Source organism: Sphaerodactylus townsendi, linkage group LG06 (genome assembly GCF_021028975.2).
Source record: "Sphaerodactylus townsendi isolate TG3544 linkage group LG06, MPM_Stown_v2.3, whole genome shotgun sequence".
NCBI classification, from domain to species: Eukaryota; Metazoa; Chordata; class Lepidosauria; order Squamata; family Sphaerodactylidae; genus Sphaerodactylus; species Sphaerodactylus townsendi.
The window spans coordinates 117,789,950-117,806,890 of NC_059430.1; the positions used below are offsets into that span (position 1 = coordinate 117,789,950).

The window sequence follows — 16,941 nt, forward strand, 5'->3', positions numbered from 1 at the left end:
GAATGAGTTAGTGAGTGAAAGAAACAACCCCAGTGGAATTCAGCAGCAGGTAGCAAGGCCTTCCTTGGTCCTTCTTCATGCCCTCAGAATATTTCATGGAATTCAGTGCAGTGGCGTAGTGGTTAAGAGCAGGTGTCCTCTAATCTGGAGGAACCGGGTTTGATTCCCCGCTCTGCCGCTTGAGTTGTGGAGGCTTATCTGGGGAATTCACATTAGCCTCTACCAGTGGTGGCAAACCTATGGCACTCCAGATGTTCATGAACTACAATTCCCATCAGCCCCTGCCAGGATGGCCAATTGGACATCTGGAGTGCCATAGGTTTGCCACCACGGGCCTATACGCTCCAACACATGCCAGCTGGGTGACCTTGGGCTAGTCACAGTTCTTCTGAGCTCTCTCAGCCCCACCTACCTCACAGGGTGTTCGTTGTGAGGGGGGAAGGGAAAGGAGCTTGTAAACCCCTTTGAGTATCCTTACAGGAGAGAAAGGAGGGATTTAAATCCAACTCTTCTAATTCATTATTTCAGTTTTGAAAGAGGCTAGATTTCTGTTATTCAAGGGCTTGGTTCTTGGAGCAGCAGTGGCGTAGGAGGTTAAGAGCTCATGTATCTAATCTGGAGGAACCGGGTTTGATTCTCAGCTCTGCCGCCTGAGCTGTGGAGGCTTATCTGGGGAATTCAGCTTAGCCTGTACACTCCCACACACGCCAGCTGGGTGACCTTGGGCTAGTCACAGCTTCTCGGAGTTCTCTCAGCCCCACCTACCTGACAGGGTGTTTGTTGTGAGGGGGGAAGGGCAAGAAGATTGTAAGCCCCTTTGAGTCTCCTGCAGGAGAGAAAGGGGGGATATAAATCCAAACTCTTCTTCTTTTTTAAGCTCCCTTTTGTGGGCCCAGCCCAGTTAATCTCTTCTTTGGAACTCTAAACATTTGAGCCGATTGTTTGGTGCTATATGCTAGACCAGGGGTCTGCAACCTGCAGCTCTCCAGATGTTCATGGACTACAATTCCCATCAGCCCCTGCCACCATGGCCAATTGGGAATTATAGTCTATGAGCATCTGGAGAGCCGCAGGTTGAAGACCCCTGTGCTAGACCCACGGTAGCCTTATAGGTTTTGCTTTAAACAGGCTTGCCTAAAAGGCATGTTATTAGACGGGGCCTAGGTGGGGTGTAGAACCTCAGATCCCAGAACTGTGTATCACCCTGGAAACCATAGGAAAGGGTTTGCAGGATCTAGGAGGGTAAGCTTCATCAGTGGGTTTGCTCACTTGTTTGTTTTCCCAGCCAGTTGTGGCAGAGTGGCATCGCTCTTAATAATCTCTACTGTCTCCCCTTCGCATTGCAGTGGGTGGGAACAGCTCTCAAGTGCCCCTCCTGCGAGATACGGATAGCGTTGCAAATTCTGGTAAGAAATGTGCTTGTTTAAGATGGCTGGTTTCTGCATTGCATGTTGTGTGCATATATGTTAACAAGTGCAAACTCTATGCAGTCCAGGGTCGGTATTCACACATGAAGCCATACTGAATCTGACCTTTAATACATCAAGGTCTGTACAGTCTATTCCAGGGGTCTGCAACCTGTGGCTCTCCAGATGTTCATGAACTACAATTCCCATCAGCCCCTTCCAGCAAGGCCATGCTGGCAGGGGCTGATGGGAATTGCAGTTCAAGAACATCTGGAGAGCCACAGGTTTTAGACTCTTGGTCTATTCTGTCTGGCACTAGCTTTCTAGGGTCTCAGGTACAGGTTGTACATAACTTGCTACCCGGTCCTTTTAACTCAAGAAATTAGGGATTGAACCAGGGACCTTCTGCGTGTAAAGCAGAGGCTGTTCCTGAACAGCAGTCCCTCCCCATGCGTAAAGATATGAGCAAACACCAGGTCATTACTGACCCATGGGGTGATGTCACAGCATAATGTTTACTAGGCAGACTCTTTACTAGGTGGTTTCCCCAGTCTTCTGCACTTTACCCCCAGCAAGCTGGTTACTCGCTTTTCCAGCCTCAGAAGGATGAGAGGCTGAGTCACCCTTGAGCCAGCTACCTGAAACCAACTTTCATGAGGATCAAACTCATTGCATGAGCATAGCTTGGATTGCAGTACTGCAGTTTGCCACTCTCCGCCATGGATCTGCCCTTTCCGTGCTTAGTTGCACAGAAAGGTTGCCCTGATGGGTGGCTACTTCAGTCTCTCTCCTAATCAAACTGTAATGGGCAGGTCTGGCAGTTTTGTTGTTTCCCTTTGATCTGAGAAGGTACTAGTTTCCAGGGAGGAAGATTGTGAAACCTTGAAAGTCGATCTGTAGCTATAGCTTCCCCCTGCTGGACAGAAGCAGAAGAGCTTGCACAATAGAAGGGTTTGGCCGGGTGTTATCGACCTTCCTGTGGTGAGGGAGCCCCCCACATTCTATTGCCGTGGTGGCTAACCTTTGGCACTCCAGATGTTATGGACTACAATTCATGGCCAATTGTAGTCCAATTCATGGACTACAAACATGGCCAATTGGCCATGCTGGCAGGGGCTGATGGGAATTGTAGTCCATAACATCTGGAGTGCCAAAGGTTAGCCACCACTGTTCTATTGAGTCATGATTCTAGATTCACTTGCCATGAAAAGAAGCTAATTTTTCATTGCACCGGAGTAGGAGACACAACAACAACGACAAGCCTTTATTGTCATACAAAACAGGACAAAATTTCAAAGAGTAGGAGACACTCTCCTGGTTCAGTGGAAGAGGAGGAGGCTTGACTGTTTACTCAGCAGAGCTTTTCCAGTAATATACAGTGAAATTATCCCTTGTAGAGGGTCAGGTTGCTCAGCATATTCAGAGTTCCTTCTGCCCTGCTACTTCAGTCTCTCTCCTAATCAAACTGTAATCCAGAATACTAGAAAACAACCACTGCTTTAACGGAAGAGTCATTGCTTCTCTTACAAAACCTCAGTAGGAGAAAGAACTCTGTAGCACGAGCCACAATACGGGATGGATCGGTGGAAGGTCCAAAAAGCCGAAACATTAAAATGAAATAACACTTTTTGTAGGAGGGAAACTTTTAACTTGGCATTTACCAATAACAATCCGGGCATGTCAGAAGATGGCAGAAGGTATTACAAAGGCAAATAGGCAGACTGGTGCCAGTTATTAATCAGGGCGGAACACAGACCAACTTAGAAACACCTTCTGACTTGAGGCTTTTGAGGATGGAATTGGGCACATGGGCTGGTCCTAAAATGAAGGGACAGTTGATGGCATTGGCTGAACTCACCCCAGGTGGTTGGGATGAAAGGAGCCATCCTTGGTCTCCCCATAGCCAAAGAGGCGCCAGAGCTTTTCCCTTCCAGCGGAGAAAAGTCTCATTACCCAGTGAGGAATCTGCCCAATTAGAAGTGGGAAGGTGCAAATGTAAAACCTGGTGGCCTAAGATGAGTCCTTTAGAAATACTGTGCAGAATTAGAGGGCAAGACCCAGACGGGTGTCTTAATACTTGGAAACCACTTATTGCCTACCTGATGAAATGTAAAAGAGATTGGTTAACCGTAGGCTTTGTATATTAGACAGTAATGAGTCAATTCAATTGTAGTAGAAATTAGACATTATATAAGTGTTTCAGTACGGCGACAGCAAGGGATGACTTAGAAAAATAAATCAGTCCCGTCTTAGTGAAGAAGTGGAAAGTCTTTCCTTGAATTTAGGTGCAGAACATTTATTGGACCTAAAGTTTTGACATGGTACTTTTAAAAATTGTACATTAATAAAGTTGAATTTTTTTTAAAAAAAGATAAATATTGTGCAGTTTGTTTGGAAGAAGGGAAACCAGCACCTTCCCATCATGAGAGTGGTCTGCGAGGAAAGAGGGGGATCCTTTAGGGAAATTAAGATATGGGAATTGGAAGCTTCTGCTGCCTGGGAGCTGCACAGAAAGAAACTTCATGTTTCCAGTTGAGGAAAGGTGGAGGGAGAAGAGGGGTGCGTGCCTTAGTTTGTACCCAAAGTGCCAGCTGATGAAACTTTAAAAGAACTGAGTCAAGGCTAGGATTTGTGAAGTCCCCTCCCTAGATTCCCCATGTATCTAATCTGGAGGAACCGGGTTTGATTCCCAGCTCTGCCGCCTGAGCTGTGGAGGCTTCTCTGGGGAATTCAGATTAGCCTGTACACTCCCACACACGCCAGCTGGGTGACCTTGGGCTAGTCACAGTTCTTCTGAGCTCTCTCAGCCCCACCCACCTCACAGGGCATGGAGGGCAAGGAGATTGTAAGCCCCTTTGAGTCTCCTGCAGGAGAGAAAGGGGGGATATAAATCCAAACCCTTCTTCTTCTTCTTCTTTAAACCTGCTGCTGAGTTTTGAAAGAAGCCACAGTGATTTCTCCTGCCAACTTATCCCCATCCTGATGGTTCTGTGCCCTGCATGTCTGCCCTGCTCACCTTGTTGTGTGCAGGTTAAAAGGGCTGGTGGGCCAGGTGGGCAGCGGAAGCAACAGAGGTCTTCTGTGTCAGTTGCAGATTCAAAGGCAACACGAGAAAGAGTACTTTGTAGTTGGGTATAATAGGTTGAGTCTAGTTATTGTACGAGTTATGCTTTTAATTCCTTTGTGTGTGTTTATTTTTTCTTTTCTGTATTTCCTAGCGTTGTTTTGTATTGATGTGGTGGTGGTGTGAAAGTGTTTATATATATATTTTTGTATGCTGAGAAAATAAAAAATATTACACGAAAAGAGGACGTTGTGGACCCCCTTTCCCCATTTTGTCTAATTCAGACCCACCCCTGTGGTGGAAGTATGGGCCCCCTTTCCTAAAGCTTGCTCCTGGCGTCTCTCCCCAGCTGTTCGCAGCGGCTACCGCATCCAAGCAAACCAGCAAGATGATTCCATGCGGGTGCTGTACTATATGGAGAAGGAGCTGGCTAACTTTGACCCCACTCGTCCAGGCCAGACTAACGGGAGGCTTGAGAAAGGTATTTTTGGCTTCCTAGGACTTTGCCAGTTGAGAGTGGCCGGTGGTAACCGTTGCAAGGAAAGCATGGCTGTCTGACATTCCACCCCAGGGATCCCTGATGTGGTGCCTTTTCTGGCACCAACCAAGCATTTTTAGAAAGCTGGTGGAGCTTTTGCCCAGCAAGGCTTCTGATTGGCTCCTGGAGATTTGATTGGCTGTACAGATGTTTTAAAATTCTGCTTTGGCAACCACTGCCACTGCAGCACAAGAACCTTCATTGTATGACTGAAGGTGAGTTTGGGCAGCCATTTGGTAGCTGGCCCTGCCTCCTGAAGCAGCTATTTCATAGCGGCCATTTCGCAGCTGTGCCCGCCTTGCCACATCCACAAATTCTAAAGGTAATCGCGGGCTGAAAGTTTGGGGACCCCTGTTTTTCCCTATCTGGGATAAGAGCAGAGACCTTTAAAATTCCAATTTAAATGCATTCCAGGCACTGTGATGAGCGAGCTGAGTTCTCTGCATGAGGACGACCGGCGCTACGACCTACATCAAGGGCTGGGGCGGCTGAGGAGCCAGGCCATGTCCCCCATCAGTGACCTGGAGGAGGAAAGCCTGCGGGGTGGTGAGAACCGGCGGCTGCTGCCCCCCACTCACCGTGACCGCTACGACAACTCCCCGCCACAGGGCTACACCCGACGCCCACGCTCGCACTCAGTGGATGACCTAGAATTCGAACGGGACCCCTATCCGGCCCATCCCAGAAGCAGAGGGCGCCGAGGCTCAGATGAATGGCGCCGCCGTGACTACTCCCCAGACTCCCGCAATGACTATGAGCACTACAGCGGGCGGCGCAGCCGGAGCAGAGACGATCTGCGGGACTTGGAGCCGTCCTATTATGACGACCGGCTCCTGGAGGAGGCATTGCGCAGGAAGCAACGGGCCGCCAGCCGGGAGCAGCTGGATCGAACGAGTCCTTCTAGCGGCAGGTCTGGTAACAGGAAGAACCGAGACGATGATAGCAACAACTTCCCGCCGCCTCCACCGCCTCCATACACCGAGACGGAGTCTGTTTCTTCCCGTGGCAAGAATGACCGCAAACTTAGAAGGGTGAGGACAGAGACCATTTGGGGGGGGGGGGAGGGGGGATGCTGGGTCAATCTACCCTAGCAATTTATTTTGTTTATTAACAAAGTTTGTATCCCACCTTTCACCCCACACAAGGGCCACCGAGGCAGCTCACAATTTAAGATGCACGCAATAAAAATCAGTTTACAACCATTAAAATCAACCCCCCGCCCCACCAAGATACATCATTAAAATAAATTCAGAACAGTTAAAGAGCAGACAAGGATGTAAAAACAGCAATTCAGTCATTCGTCAGGAAGGTGGGATCACTGAGGGAATGCCGAACGGAACAAAACATTTTTCACTCTGGGGAGAGAATCCTAGGGCTTTGGTGCCATGACTGAAAAGGCCCATTCCTAACCTCAAAAGGCAGGGACACCTGAAGCAGAGCATCTAAAGATGACCATAAAGATGAAGCAGAGCATCTAAAGATGACCATAGTGGTTGAGTGGATTCATAAGGGCATACGGGGGCCTAATTATGTCAGCCCCGGACCATAATAAAGGCCAAAAAGAGTGCCTTGAATAGCATCTAGTTCTGATGTTGTTTTGTCAGTGGGAGGCAGGGTTGGGGTTAGGAATTGGCTTGGAAAGAGAACTTCCCAGCCAGCTTGGTACCCGCTGGACAAGTTCTAGAGTTCTGACCAGTCACACTAACCGGACCATCATCTTGATGAACGTGATTTTAAAGGTCTTCTATGGAAGCATAATTACAGGAGCTCTTTCTTAGAGAGACGGCAAAACGATGAGATTGCAGGAACAAAGCTTTCTTGGATGGCCCCAGGCCTAACAACTTCATCTTCTCCTAAGGCTGGTCCATTGCAGCCTGTGTTCAGTCGTCATGAGTATGGGCGGCAGCTAGAGCTGCTGGGGGGGTCCCCACAGCTCCCCTATGAAAGTCGCCTCCACCTATGCATAAACATAATATGAAAGCAAACCATGCTCCACAAACCCTCAGGTTTACCAGGTCTTGTATTTTGTCAGTTGCTTTGCGATGTCCAGAATATCAGTTGTGTTTATATGTGTTCAAGGGCATTGCTAACCTTGGTTTGTTTCCCCCTCCAGAATCATGCTGTCAGCAGAGAGAGCCTGGTGGTTTAAACTTGGTACCGTTCCACGACGCAAGTGTCCAAGGTGAGCTGCATACCGGCTCTAGCGACAGTCTCTGTTGGCATCTGTTTTGTGCCAGACAACTCCGACACGGGGCAGATGTGCTCCGCTGTTTCCAGCTGCCGATCAGATGGGTTGGCCGTCCCAACGCTCAAGGAACTGACTCCTGTGCCTTGTTTTAGCTTTGCCTCACTTTTGTGCTGAGATTCTCAAGGAGTTTGGAGACATAGTTGGCGCTGCAGGAGAATTGTTGAAACCCTTTTGGTACTCCTTTTTAAATTTCAGACCTAGAATTTTTTAATTTAAATGGTCAGGTTTGGCAAAAGAACACTTGAATACAGTCCTCCAGTACTGCAAATAATACGGCACAATCAGGCCAGAAAACAACAGATGGGAATCGGTCTTTGTTTATTTTCCTTACAATTATTCCAAAGGGCACCCACGCAGCTTCATTGCCTCCCACAGCCCAAGTTGTAAAATTGCTTCAGCACATTTTTTTATTAAAGACCTGTGGCTTTTTGTTCTGTGTTTACAAAACCAAAATATTGTTCTCCTTAGAATTAACTTCTAGTGCTGTAAATACCTCAAAATGATTAGTCGCCAAGTTGGGTTTTTCCCCGAATTGTGTGTATTTTTGAGATTACGATTTTGTATAAATGAAAATAAAATGAGTAAATTGTATTAATCTGATTTGTAACATTTCAAGTGGACGGGTAGATCTCGGGGTTTGTTCAAGTCTGCCAACAGCTTGCTGGCCATAAAGTCTTCATATTCAAAGACAGTAAACCCCCTGAACATGACTTTGTGGAAGAGCAAGTATTCGGTGGGATTTATTACCTTAAAACCACTCCTGTGGAATTTTCCATTCACATCTCCATTCTTCTGCACAGTGTTGCCCACTGTAGAAAATAGGGTGTTGGACTAGGACAGTGGTTCTCAACCCTTTAATACAGTTCCTCATGTTGTGGTGACCCCCAGCCATAAAATTATTTGTGTCTCGGTTCCTAAGACGATTGGAAATATGTGTTTTCCAATGGTCTTAGGCGACCCCTGTGAAAGGGTCGTTTGACCCTCAAAGGGGTCGCAACCTACAGGTTGAGAACCACTGGACTAGGAGATTCTTCAGATTATGTATTTGGAAAATGCCTCTCTTATTGGTTCTCCTCTGTGGACATCCAGGTTTTTCATCCCTTCTTTCTAAGACTTGTACCAACTGACTGTTCCCGTCTCCTAAGTCTTCCCACTTTCCAATTTTCCTCCTATTCCTGATAAATGAGCTTCCTCCCAATTTCTAGTTCTTTGGTACCTTCTGCAGGTTTGCTGTCCAAGGTTTGCTGGTCCTGTTTCTCTCTAGTAAGCAGGTGTCGGCTAGTTAAGAACAGAAAGTTCTCTGAGCAAAAAGTAACTCTTCAGAAGGTACAGTACAGCTTTAATAAAGGAAGGTTTTTATGTGCTTTTTTTTCTAGAATTGTGGGTGGCCTATAGTGTTTGAGAGAGCTTATCCTGAACTGGACCACTGGGGTATCTTGGTCCATACCAGGGGTCGGCAACCTTTACCACCCAAAGAGCCATTTGGACCCATTTACCACAGCCCCAAAGATCTACCGAGCCAGAGAGGTGGCTCCGCACGGAGCTGCCACCGGTTCGGCCCCTCCACTCACCTTTCCTTCCAGTGCTGGGAGGCGGAGGCGCCAGACAGCGAAACCCTCTCTTCCAGCTGGAGCAGGCGGCAGAGGGGGGGATGGTGTCCACATCCTGCCTGGTGCCGCTGCCTCTTGCTCTGCGGGAGGCAGCAGCACCAGGCAGGGAAATCCCCTCTGCTCGATGGAGCAGGCAGCCGCCTGCTCTGTGAGGCAGAGGGGGGATGGCGGCTGTGGCCTGCCTGGTGCCACCACCTCTCGCGCTGCTGGAGGCAGTGGCGCCGGGCAGGGAAACTCCCTCTTCCCGACTGAGCAGGCAGCCGCCTGCTCTGGGGTGGTGGTGGATGGTGGCTGCTCTGGAGGGACACACCCACGCTACCCTCCGACCTGCAGGGGTTGGAGGGCAGCATGGGCATGTCCCTCCAGCCCTCCAAGGCAGTGCTGGAAGGAGAGGTGAGTGGAAGGGATGCGAAAAGAGGCGCCCTCACGCACGGAGCCGCCTCTGGTTCGGCCCCTACACTCACCTTCCAGTGCTGCTCTGGAGGGACATGCCCACGCTACCCTCCAACCTCCAGGCCACGTGGAGCCACAGTATAAGGCTGAAAGAGCTGCATGCGGCTCCGGAGCCGCAGGTTGCAGACCCCTGGTCCATACTGTCTGTTCTAACTGGCAGCAGGGAGCTCAGGTGAAAATCTTTCCTAACACTTGTTGTGTGTGTGTGCCATCAAGTCACAGCTGACTTGAGGCGATCCTGTAGAGTTTTTCAAGGCAAAACATGTTCAGAAGTGGTTTGCCATTGCCTGCTGAGCTGTGAAAGAACTGTGATTGGCCCAAGATCACCCAGTGGAAGAGCAGGGAATCAAACCCAGTTCTCCAGGTTAGAGTCCTGCCACTCTTAACCACTACACCACACTGGCTTCTGTTAGCTGATCCTTTTCCCTGGAGTTTGAACCTTGAGATCTTCTCCATGTACAACTGTTGCTCTGTACCACAGCTCTCTCCATTTCACCCTCCAAAGCTGTTTTCTGGGCAGATATGATCTTTTCTTTTCCTGGGCTCCAATACTGAGAATCATATTTTGAATCTCATATGTGCTGAGTCATTCTTCGTCCACAAGCTGCCAAAGCAAACGTTTTCAGACTCCACGTTGAGCGAGCAAGGAGACATCTATGCTCTCATTGCAAATCTGATCAAAAGCAGTTTAGCTTATGGGCCTTCTGTCGAATTTTGGAGGTGTGAAGGGGCTGAGAGGGGTTTCGGAGCAGCTCTTCTGGGGGTTATCCCTGGAGGGGGGGAATTCTCAAACTGTTCTCAAACTGCCCAGCAGATGGCAGTCATTCCTACAACAACCACTTGGCTTGTAGCCCCTGGCTCAGCGGGATACAGTGTGCTGTTCTTGAAGCGTGCAGTGGTAGACGCCGGCCACGCGAGGGGGCCGTTTGGGGCTCGTGCGTTCACATGTTGTGCTGCGTGACCCGGCACTGTGAAAGCCACTGACTGAGCCCGTCCTGCTGGAGGCAAAGGAGGACACACAGTCCACAGAGACGGTCTCAAGTCAGGGACTGCAGGTGTTTTTGAATGCAGCCCAGGAATCCGAAATGCTTTCACGTGTGTTATCAGCGCCTTAAAACATTTTAACAGGACCTTCCCCCAAGGGCCAAACCTGGAATGCTTTTTTGCCCGATAGTGAGAAATAAAAAAACATCTCTGTTCATTGGGATCAGTTGCAGCGTCAGTCCCAACAATATGCTCCCTGAGCATATTTAGCAAATCTCGTCTGTTCTGTTAATGGATCTCGTTCCCCTTCAATGTGACCTGGAGGCAGTTTGTAGGCCAGGGGTAGCAAACCTTTTTGGTCTGTGACAAACCGCCTCTTATGTTTATGTGAAGATGTTGATGTCCCAGCAAATATGGGCGGAAAGAGGTAGTGAGATTCTTGGTCAGACACTCTGGGAGCAAATTCAGGGCCATCAGTGCTGCTGGCACATCTGGGTCCCGTCCCAGTGTTTAATCGGCCCTGCATGCAAAACAATTTTGCTTTTTTTGCAAATCTATCTTGGAGGTTTCCCAATTCCCAGCGTAGGCCTCGGATATCATGATGGCTAATCCTTGTGACAGGTAAAGAGGAACGCTGAAAGCAGGCCCTGTGAGTAGGGCTGCCAGGTCGGAGTTCAGGAAATACCTGGAGATTTGGAGGGCACAGTCCACCCTCCAAAGCAGCCATTTTCTCCGGAGAAACTGATCTCTGCAGTCTAGAGATCAGTTATAACAGTGGGAAATCTCCAGGCTGTCAACCCTATGCGTGAGCATGAATGGGTGAAATGATATGTCCCGTATTCAACGGAAGCTTCCATCTTTTCTCCTGAATGGTAAGCCAGAGTGATCACAAATCGTTAGGATCCATTTGGTAAGCATCATGGTTGAATCTCCTCTATACAGGAACTATCAAATAGTGGCAAAGCAAAGCCTTTATTGGCATACATAGAACAACAGTAGCAAAACACAGCAAACGTAAAAAATTTAAAAGGCAAAAAGGATAACCTCAGATATATACATATTATTACTGCCTCTGAATTATTTCCGTAACAAAGCTTGCAACCTCTTCACAAAAAACAGAATCAGAATTGTTCAACAAGAGAAATAATCTAATTGAATCTGTTAGATTGGAAGAGAGGGTGTAGATTGACATATTTAGATCTAATTTTAGCAAATTTAGTGCAATGTAATAGCTGGTGAGCCAATGTTTCAACTACCTTAGAATTACAGCTACACAACTTTTTAGATTTTTCCAGGTTATTAAACCTGCCATGTAGTAAGGCAGATGGCATAACATTGAATCTAGCAATTGTGAAGGCTCTCCTTGAGCAGGGGTTGGTTAGAAAATATAAGTAGTGGGCCATGCGACCCTGCTTAAATGGAATTAAAAATTGTGTGGGAGAGCAAGTTCTTTTAGCTGCTAGATACAGTTCAGCAAATTCCCAATCTAAGAGACGGTTTTTGAGTAGTTTGTACGCTTCTGAGCAGGAAAGAGAGTAGAGTGATTCGAGAGACAAACCGATAGATACAATTTAATTTTCAATCAGAGAAAACCAGGGGTTAGCCTGTGTGTCTGGGAGTATTAAGGAAACAAGGGAATGTTCAGATGGAAGATAATGAAGATGCAGCCAAAATCTAAAAGCTCTAAGCCAGGCTTTAAGTTCCAAGGAATTTTGCCTAAGTTCCAAACATAGGGCTGCGTAGGGGACACACAGGAACTATCAAGGTACCCCGGTTGGGCCTTTTCTGCATGGAAAAGGTGCCATATCTTTCCTCACCCAGAGGGTGGGTATCCAAAGTACAACTCCAGTGTCAGAATCGGTGAGCATCAATGCTGCCGTTGTGTGGGCAGACTTGCCATGTGATCAGACCTCTGTCTCCTGTACAGCAGCTGGAGCCCAGAGGCTCTTGCCATCCTGCCTTGGTCAATTTGACTCAAAAGTGCTTCCTTCGGAAATGCCGTGTGATGCCTCTGCCCATCCCTGCTCTTCTGCACAGACACCCCCAAACCAGGAAGGGCTGGGCTTGGCTGGAGTTTGCATTTCGATGCTGCACTGCTTTGTGGCAGCTTAATGAAGAAGCTCAGGGCTGCTGTGGTGGAGACTAAAAATAACCTATTACGGTCACCAATGGAGCATGCAAAGGAGACATGGGAAATTGGAGGGAGGCTGGAAAGAGGAGGAAAGACAGCAGAAAGCAATCAGATGGCTGGGTGTGGCTATAAGCCCCCCTGGGAGAAGCTGAGATGTTAGCCTCAATTGTGGATAAATCAGAGCCGCTATGTTGTCTTGTAGCCATACTTGCATGACAAGAAGGAAAATGTCCTTCACCAACAGTGGAATAGTGTACCAAAAGCCCACGTTTTGGAGATCAGTAACTCTTCACATGGGAATGCTTGCGCAAAGCACACTAAAATGAACACAGATTTGTTTATTTTGATTAATTGTGCTCAGTAGCTTATTCAAATTGCATTTTAGCTGTTCTGTATTTTTTTTTACAGAAAGGGACCTAGGGAGAAGCTATAGCTCAGTGATAGAACATCTGCTTTACATCTCAGAAGTCCCAAGGTCAGTCCCCAATTATGAGGTAGCCACAATTCCTCTTCTGAAAGGGTGCTTGTCAATTTATTTTTATTATTTATTTATTTATTTCGATTTATTATACCGCCCCATCCCTGTAGGGCATCTAAGAAGACAGCAAGAAGATTGGCTGCTTAATATTTTATAAGTGAGCCTGTGAGAGAGAGAGAGAGAGAGAGAGAGAGAGAGAGAGAGAGAGGAGGTGACCTTGGAAGCAAATGTTTTGATCCAAAGGAAATAAAAAACATGGTGGGGAAATAAATGGAGATTTGATGATGTTTCTTTGGAAAAGATACTAAATTTCTGCTTTTCACCTTTGCTTTTCAGTAGAGCACAGGTCATGAGATACCAAGGTTAAAATGTTTATTCCAGTAGCAATTTGATTAAAATTATTTTAATTTTTGGTTTGCTGAACGTTTTTTTTTTGGGGGGGGGGGGGTTGCAGCAGAATATGACAACCTTTCTGAAATTTGTCACATCAGTCTTTTGATCTACAGTGTTCCCTTGGTGCATCAATGTGAAATGTGCCAATTCTGCAAAATCCATGCTCCTGATTTGGAGACAAGTCTGTCCCCTCTACTGGACGTGAATTCTTGGCTTGTCGATTTGTATTAACTGAGAATCCCTTCAGTTTTTGGAACGGAGCAGGGGAGTAGCCCAGCTTCCATGCTGGATATCGGAGCTGTAGGAGGAGGCGTCTCCTTGAGACAGGGCCTTATCAAAGACATTGGGGAGAACACAGCAGCTGCTCTGGTTTCTTCCTCTCCCCCACTCCACCCGCGCTCCTGTCTTCTGAATTATTAACAGCTCAATTGTGCTGGCTCATCTCTCCGGCTGACGTCAGCTTCGATGCAGGCCTCGTGCTCACAGACAGACCCTTTCCCTGTGGGTGAAGGATGGAAGAAAACAGCCTCTGTTACCCAGCAACTTGAAGAGAGGGGCAAGATAACTTGGAAGCCTTCCTATAGTAGTGCCTATCCATTCTAAAAGTACCCCACCACACAGCAAGATCTGTCCTTCTTTTCTTTTTCTTTTTTATCTTAGCCCTTCCTCTTCTCTCCTGCACATAAAGAGGTTGATCATCTGGTCTCTGTTTTTTTAAAAAAACAACAACAATATTCTTTATTATTTTGCAATTCATACTTATCCATCCCTTTGTTTCTTTTCTAATGTGATCATGTTTAGATACTTTGAAATTATATCTAGGCAAACAAATGCAGTTTAATTGGCTTGCCTGAGTGCTCTGCTTATTAAAAACAAGAACCATCCTTAGCCATGTTACAGAAATAGGTGTGGGGCATCTTATTATATAGGATAAGTTTCTATTAGCCAAAGCCTAACAGGCAAGAGCAGATCATTGAATAGTAGAGAGAGCCAGCTGATTCTAAAGCTGTCAAAAGTGAAATGAAAGTATACAATGGCATATGTCTTTTTAATGTTTAAGGAGCCATTTGGACTTCTGTTTAATTTTGGTTTAACAGACTAAGGGAGAATTATTTGTGGAAGAGCGTCTTCAAGTGTTCTAAGCAGATTATTTCTGCCCCATCTGTCTGTGTAAGTAGGTATGGGTCGATGTTTTTATATAGCTAGGTTATCCAAATGTGAGGGCCAAAATCCAGCTGAGGTTGAAGTACTTTAATCCAGAGGGAGAAATGTAATCATGTGCTTGACTCTCAAATCAGCGGGCACCATGCCCTTCATGTCACATGAAAAACGATTCAGAGCAAATTTAAGCATACCTGGGTCTGTTGTTGTCTTTGCCTATGTTACTATCGCTTGCTGCCACTTGGTCTTTGACTTGCTCAGAAGCAGCAGACAAACTGTACTCTCTGAGACCAGGGAAAAAGACAGAAAAAATGGGAGGTGTCTAAAGAAATCAGGATGGCTGTCTAAAGAACTCTCAAGTGAGCTATGATATAAAAGGGGCATGTATAAGAAATGGAAAAGGGGGGGATTATTTAAGAGGAATTCAAACAAATAGCCAAGACATGTAGGGAGAAAGTCAGAGAAGCTAAATCTCACAATGAGCTCAGACTTACAAGTTATGTTAAAAACAATAAAAAGTGCTTTTTTGGTTATGTTCGTAGCAAAAGGAAGAAAAAGTATATGATAGGGTCACTGCGTGGAGAAGATGGTGAAATTCTAATAGGGAACAGAGAAAAGGCAGAACTACTCAACACCTTCTTTGCCTTGTTTTTTTTCTCAAAAGAAAAACAGTGCTCAACTGGGGATCAGAAGATACAGTGTGGGAAATTCAGCACAGAATAAAGAGCTAGTGCAGGAATACCTGAATACTTTAAATGAATTCAAATCTCCAGAGCCTGATGAACTACATCCCATGGTATTAGAAGAAATGGCAGAAGTAATCTCAGAATCTCTTGCTATAATCTTAGAAGTCCCAGCGGACTGGAGGAGAGCTGATGTTGTCCCCATCTTCAAAAAGGGGAAAATGCAACTGTTAGATGGATTTGTAATTGGTTGACTAGCCAAACACAAGAGTGCTCATCAGTGACTCATTTTCATCCTGGAGAGAAGTGAGCAGTGGGGTGCCACAGGGTTCTGTCCTGGGCCCAGTGCTATTCAATATTTTTATCAATGATTTGGATGATGAAATAAAGGGTATATTAATCAGATTTGCAGATGATACCAAATTAGGAGGCGTAGCTAATACCCTGGAGGACAGGGGCAGGATTCAAAATGATCTGGACAGATTAGAGCTGGGCCAGATCTAACAACATGAATTTCAACAGAGGTAAATGTAAGATACTCCACTCAGAAAAAAATGAAATGCGCAGATATAAGATGGGTGACACCTGGCTTGACAACAGTACATGTGAAAGGGATCTGGGAGTCTTTGTAGACCACAAACTGAACATGAGCCAGCAGTTTGATATGGCAGCCAAGAAAGCCAATGCAATTCTGCACTATAGTGTCTAGATCAAGGGACATAATAGTACATTTCTATTCTGCATTGATCAGACCTCACCTGGAATACTGTGTTCAGTTCTGGGCACCACAATTCAAGAAGGATATTGGATATTGACAAGCTGGAACATGTCCAGAGGAGGGAAACCAAAATGGTAAAAGGTCTGGAATCCATGCCCTACGAAGAGAGACTTAGGGAACTGGGGATGTTTAGTCTTGAGTGAAGGTTAAGGGGGGACATGATAGCTTTGCTTAAATATTTGAAGGGATGTCAAGAGGGAGCAAGCTTGTTTTTTGCTGCCTCAAAGACTAGGACACGGGTTAATGGATTCAAGGTGCAGGAAAAGAGATTCCACCAAAACATTAGGAAGAACTTGCTGACTTTCAGGGCTGTTCGACAGTGGGATTTGCTGCCTCGAGAGTGGTGGAGTCCACTCCTTTGGAGGTTTTTAAAAGAGGCTAGATGATCATATATCAGGGGTACTCTCTGAGATATTGTTGTTATTATTTGATTTAATAGCCTACACTTTCAGCCAGAGTGGGGTCAGGACGCCTAACAATATCAAGAAAATAGAAATTATATAAAATCATAACATACAAATGATAAAACTCATATAAAAATAATGCTAAAATGACAAAGAGATCAGTTTCCATAGAGGAAACACAGAGGCTGTCTTGACACTATGCCAGGGGTGAGCAAACTGCTTTTAGATGCTGTAAAAAACAGTTTACACTTTATTTAATGTGTAGCCTGGAGATGTGGAGGAAATATGAGAACGGGCTTTGGTAGGACCACTGAAGGAGTATAGCGAAAACTACAATGCCCAGAAGCCTCTGCGCATTCTTTCATTTCCCCCTCCCCCCTGCCCGCCGGCTCGCTCGCTCCCGTCTTCATTCTTTCCTCGAAGAGCAGGTGCATCAGCCGCAGGATGCTCTTAAACAACACGGCGCATGCCCGGAGCGCGCGCTACGACCGTTATGCTATAAGACGGGAGCGCGAGTCGCGCGCGCGGCGAGAGGACCAGAGGGGAAGCTAGCGTAGGCGGGTGCGTCGCGCAGGCGCGCTGCTGGTTCTCTTCAGGGAGGGAGGAGAGA

The 16,941-nt window shown here is 46.6% G+C and overlaps 1 protein-coding gene across 2 annotated transcripts in view; it reads left to right on the forward strand.

Moving 5' to 3' along the window:
• LSR (lipolysis stimulated lipoprotein receptor) overlaps window positions 1-7,851 on the forward strand; it is a 37,784-nt gene extending 29,933 nt beyond the window's left edge. For both annotated transcript variants that reach the window (XM_048499136.1, XM_048499135.1), the window contains 4 exons: window positions 1,347-1,406; window positions 4,820-4,951; window positions 5,423-6,039; window positions 7,122-7,851. In XM_048499136.1, the coding sequence (XP_048355093.1) occupies window positions 1,347-1,406; window positions 4,820-4,951; window positions 5,423-6,039; window positions 7,122-7,157 (845 nt within the window). In that variant the 3' untranslated portion in view covers window positions 7,158-7,851. The remainder of the gene's footprint in view (window positions 1-1,346; window positions 1,407-4,819; window positions 4,952-5,422; window positions 6,040-7,121) is intronic.
• The last annotated feature ends 9,090 nt before the right edge of the window (window positions 7,852-16,941 follow it).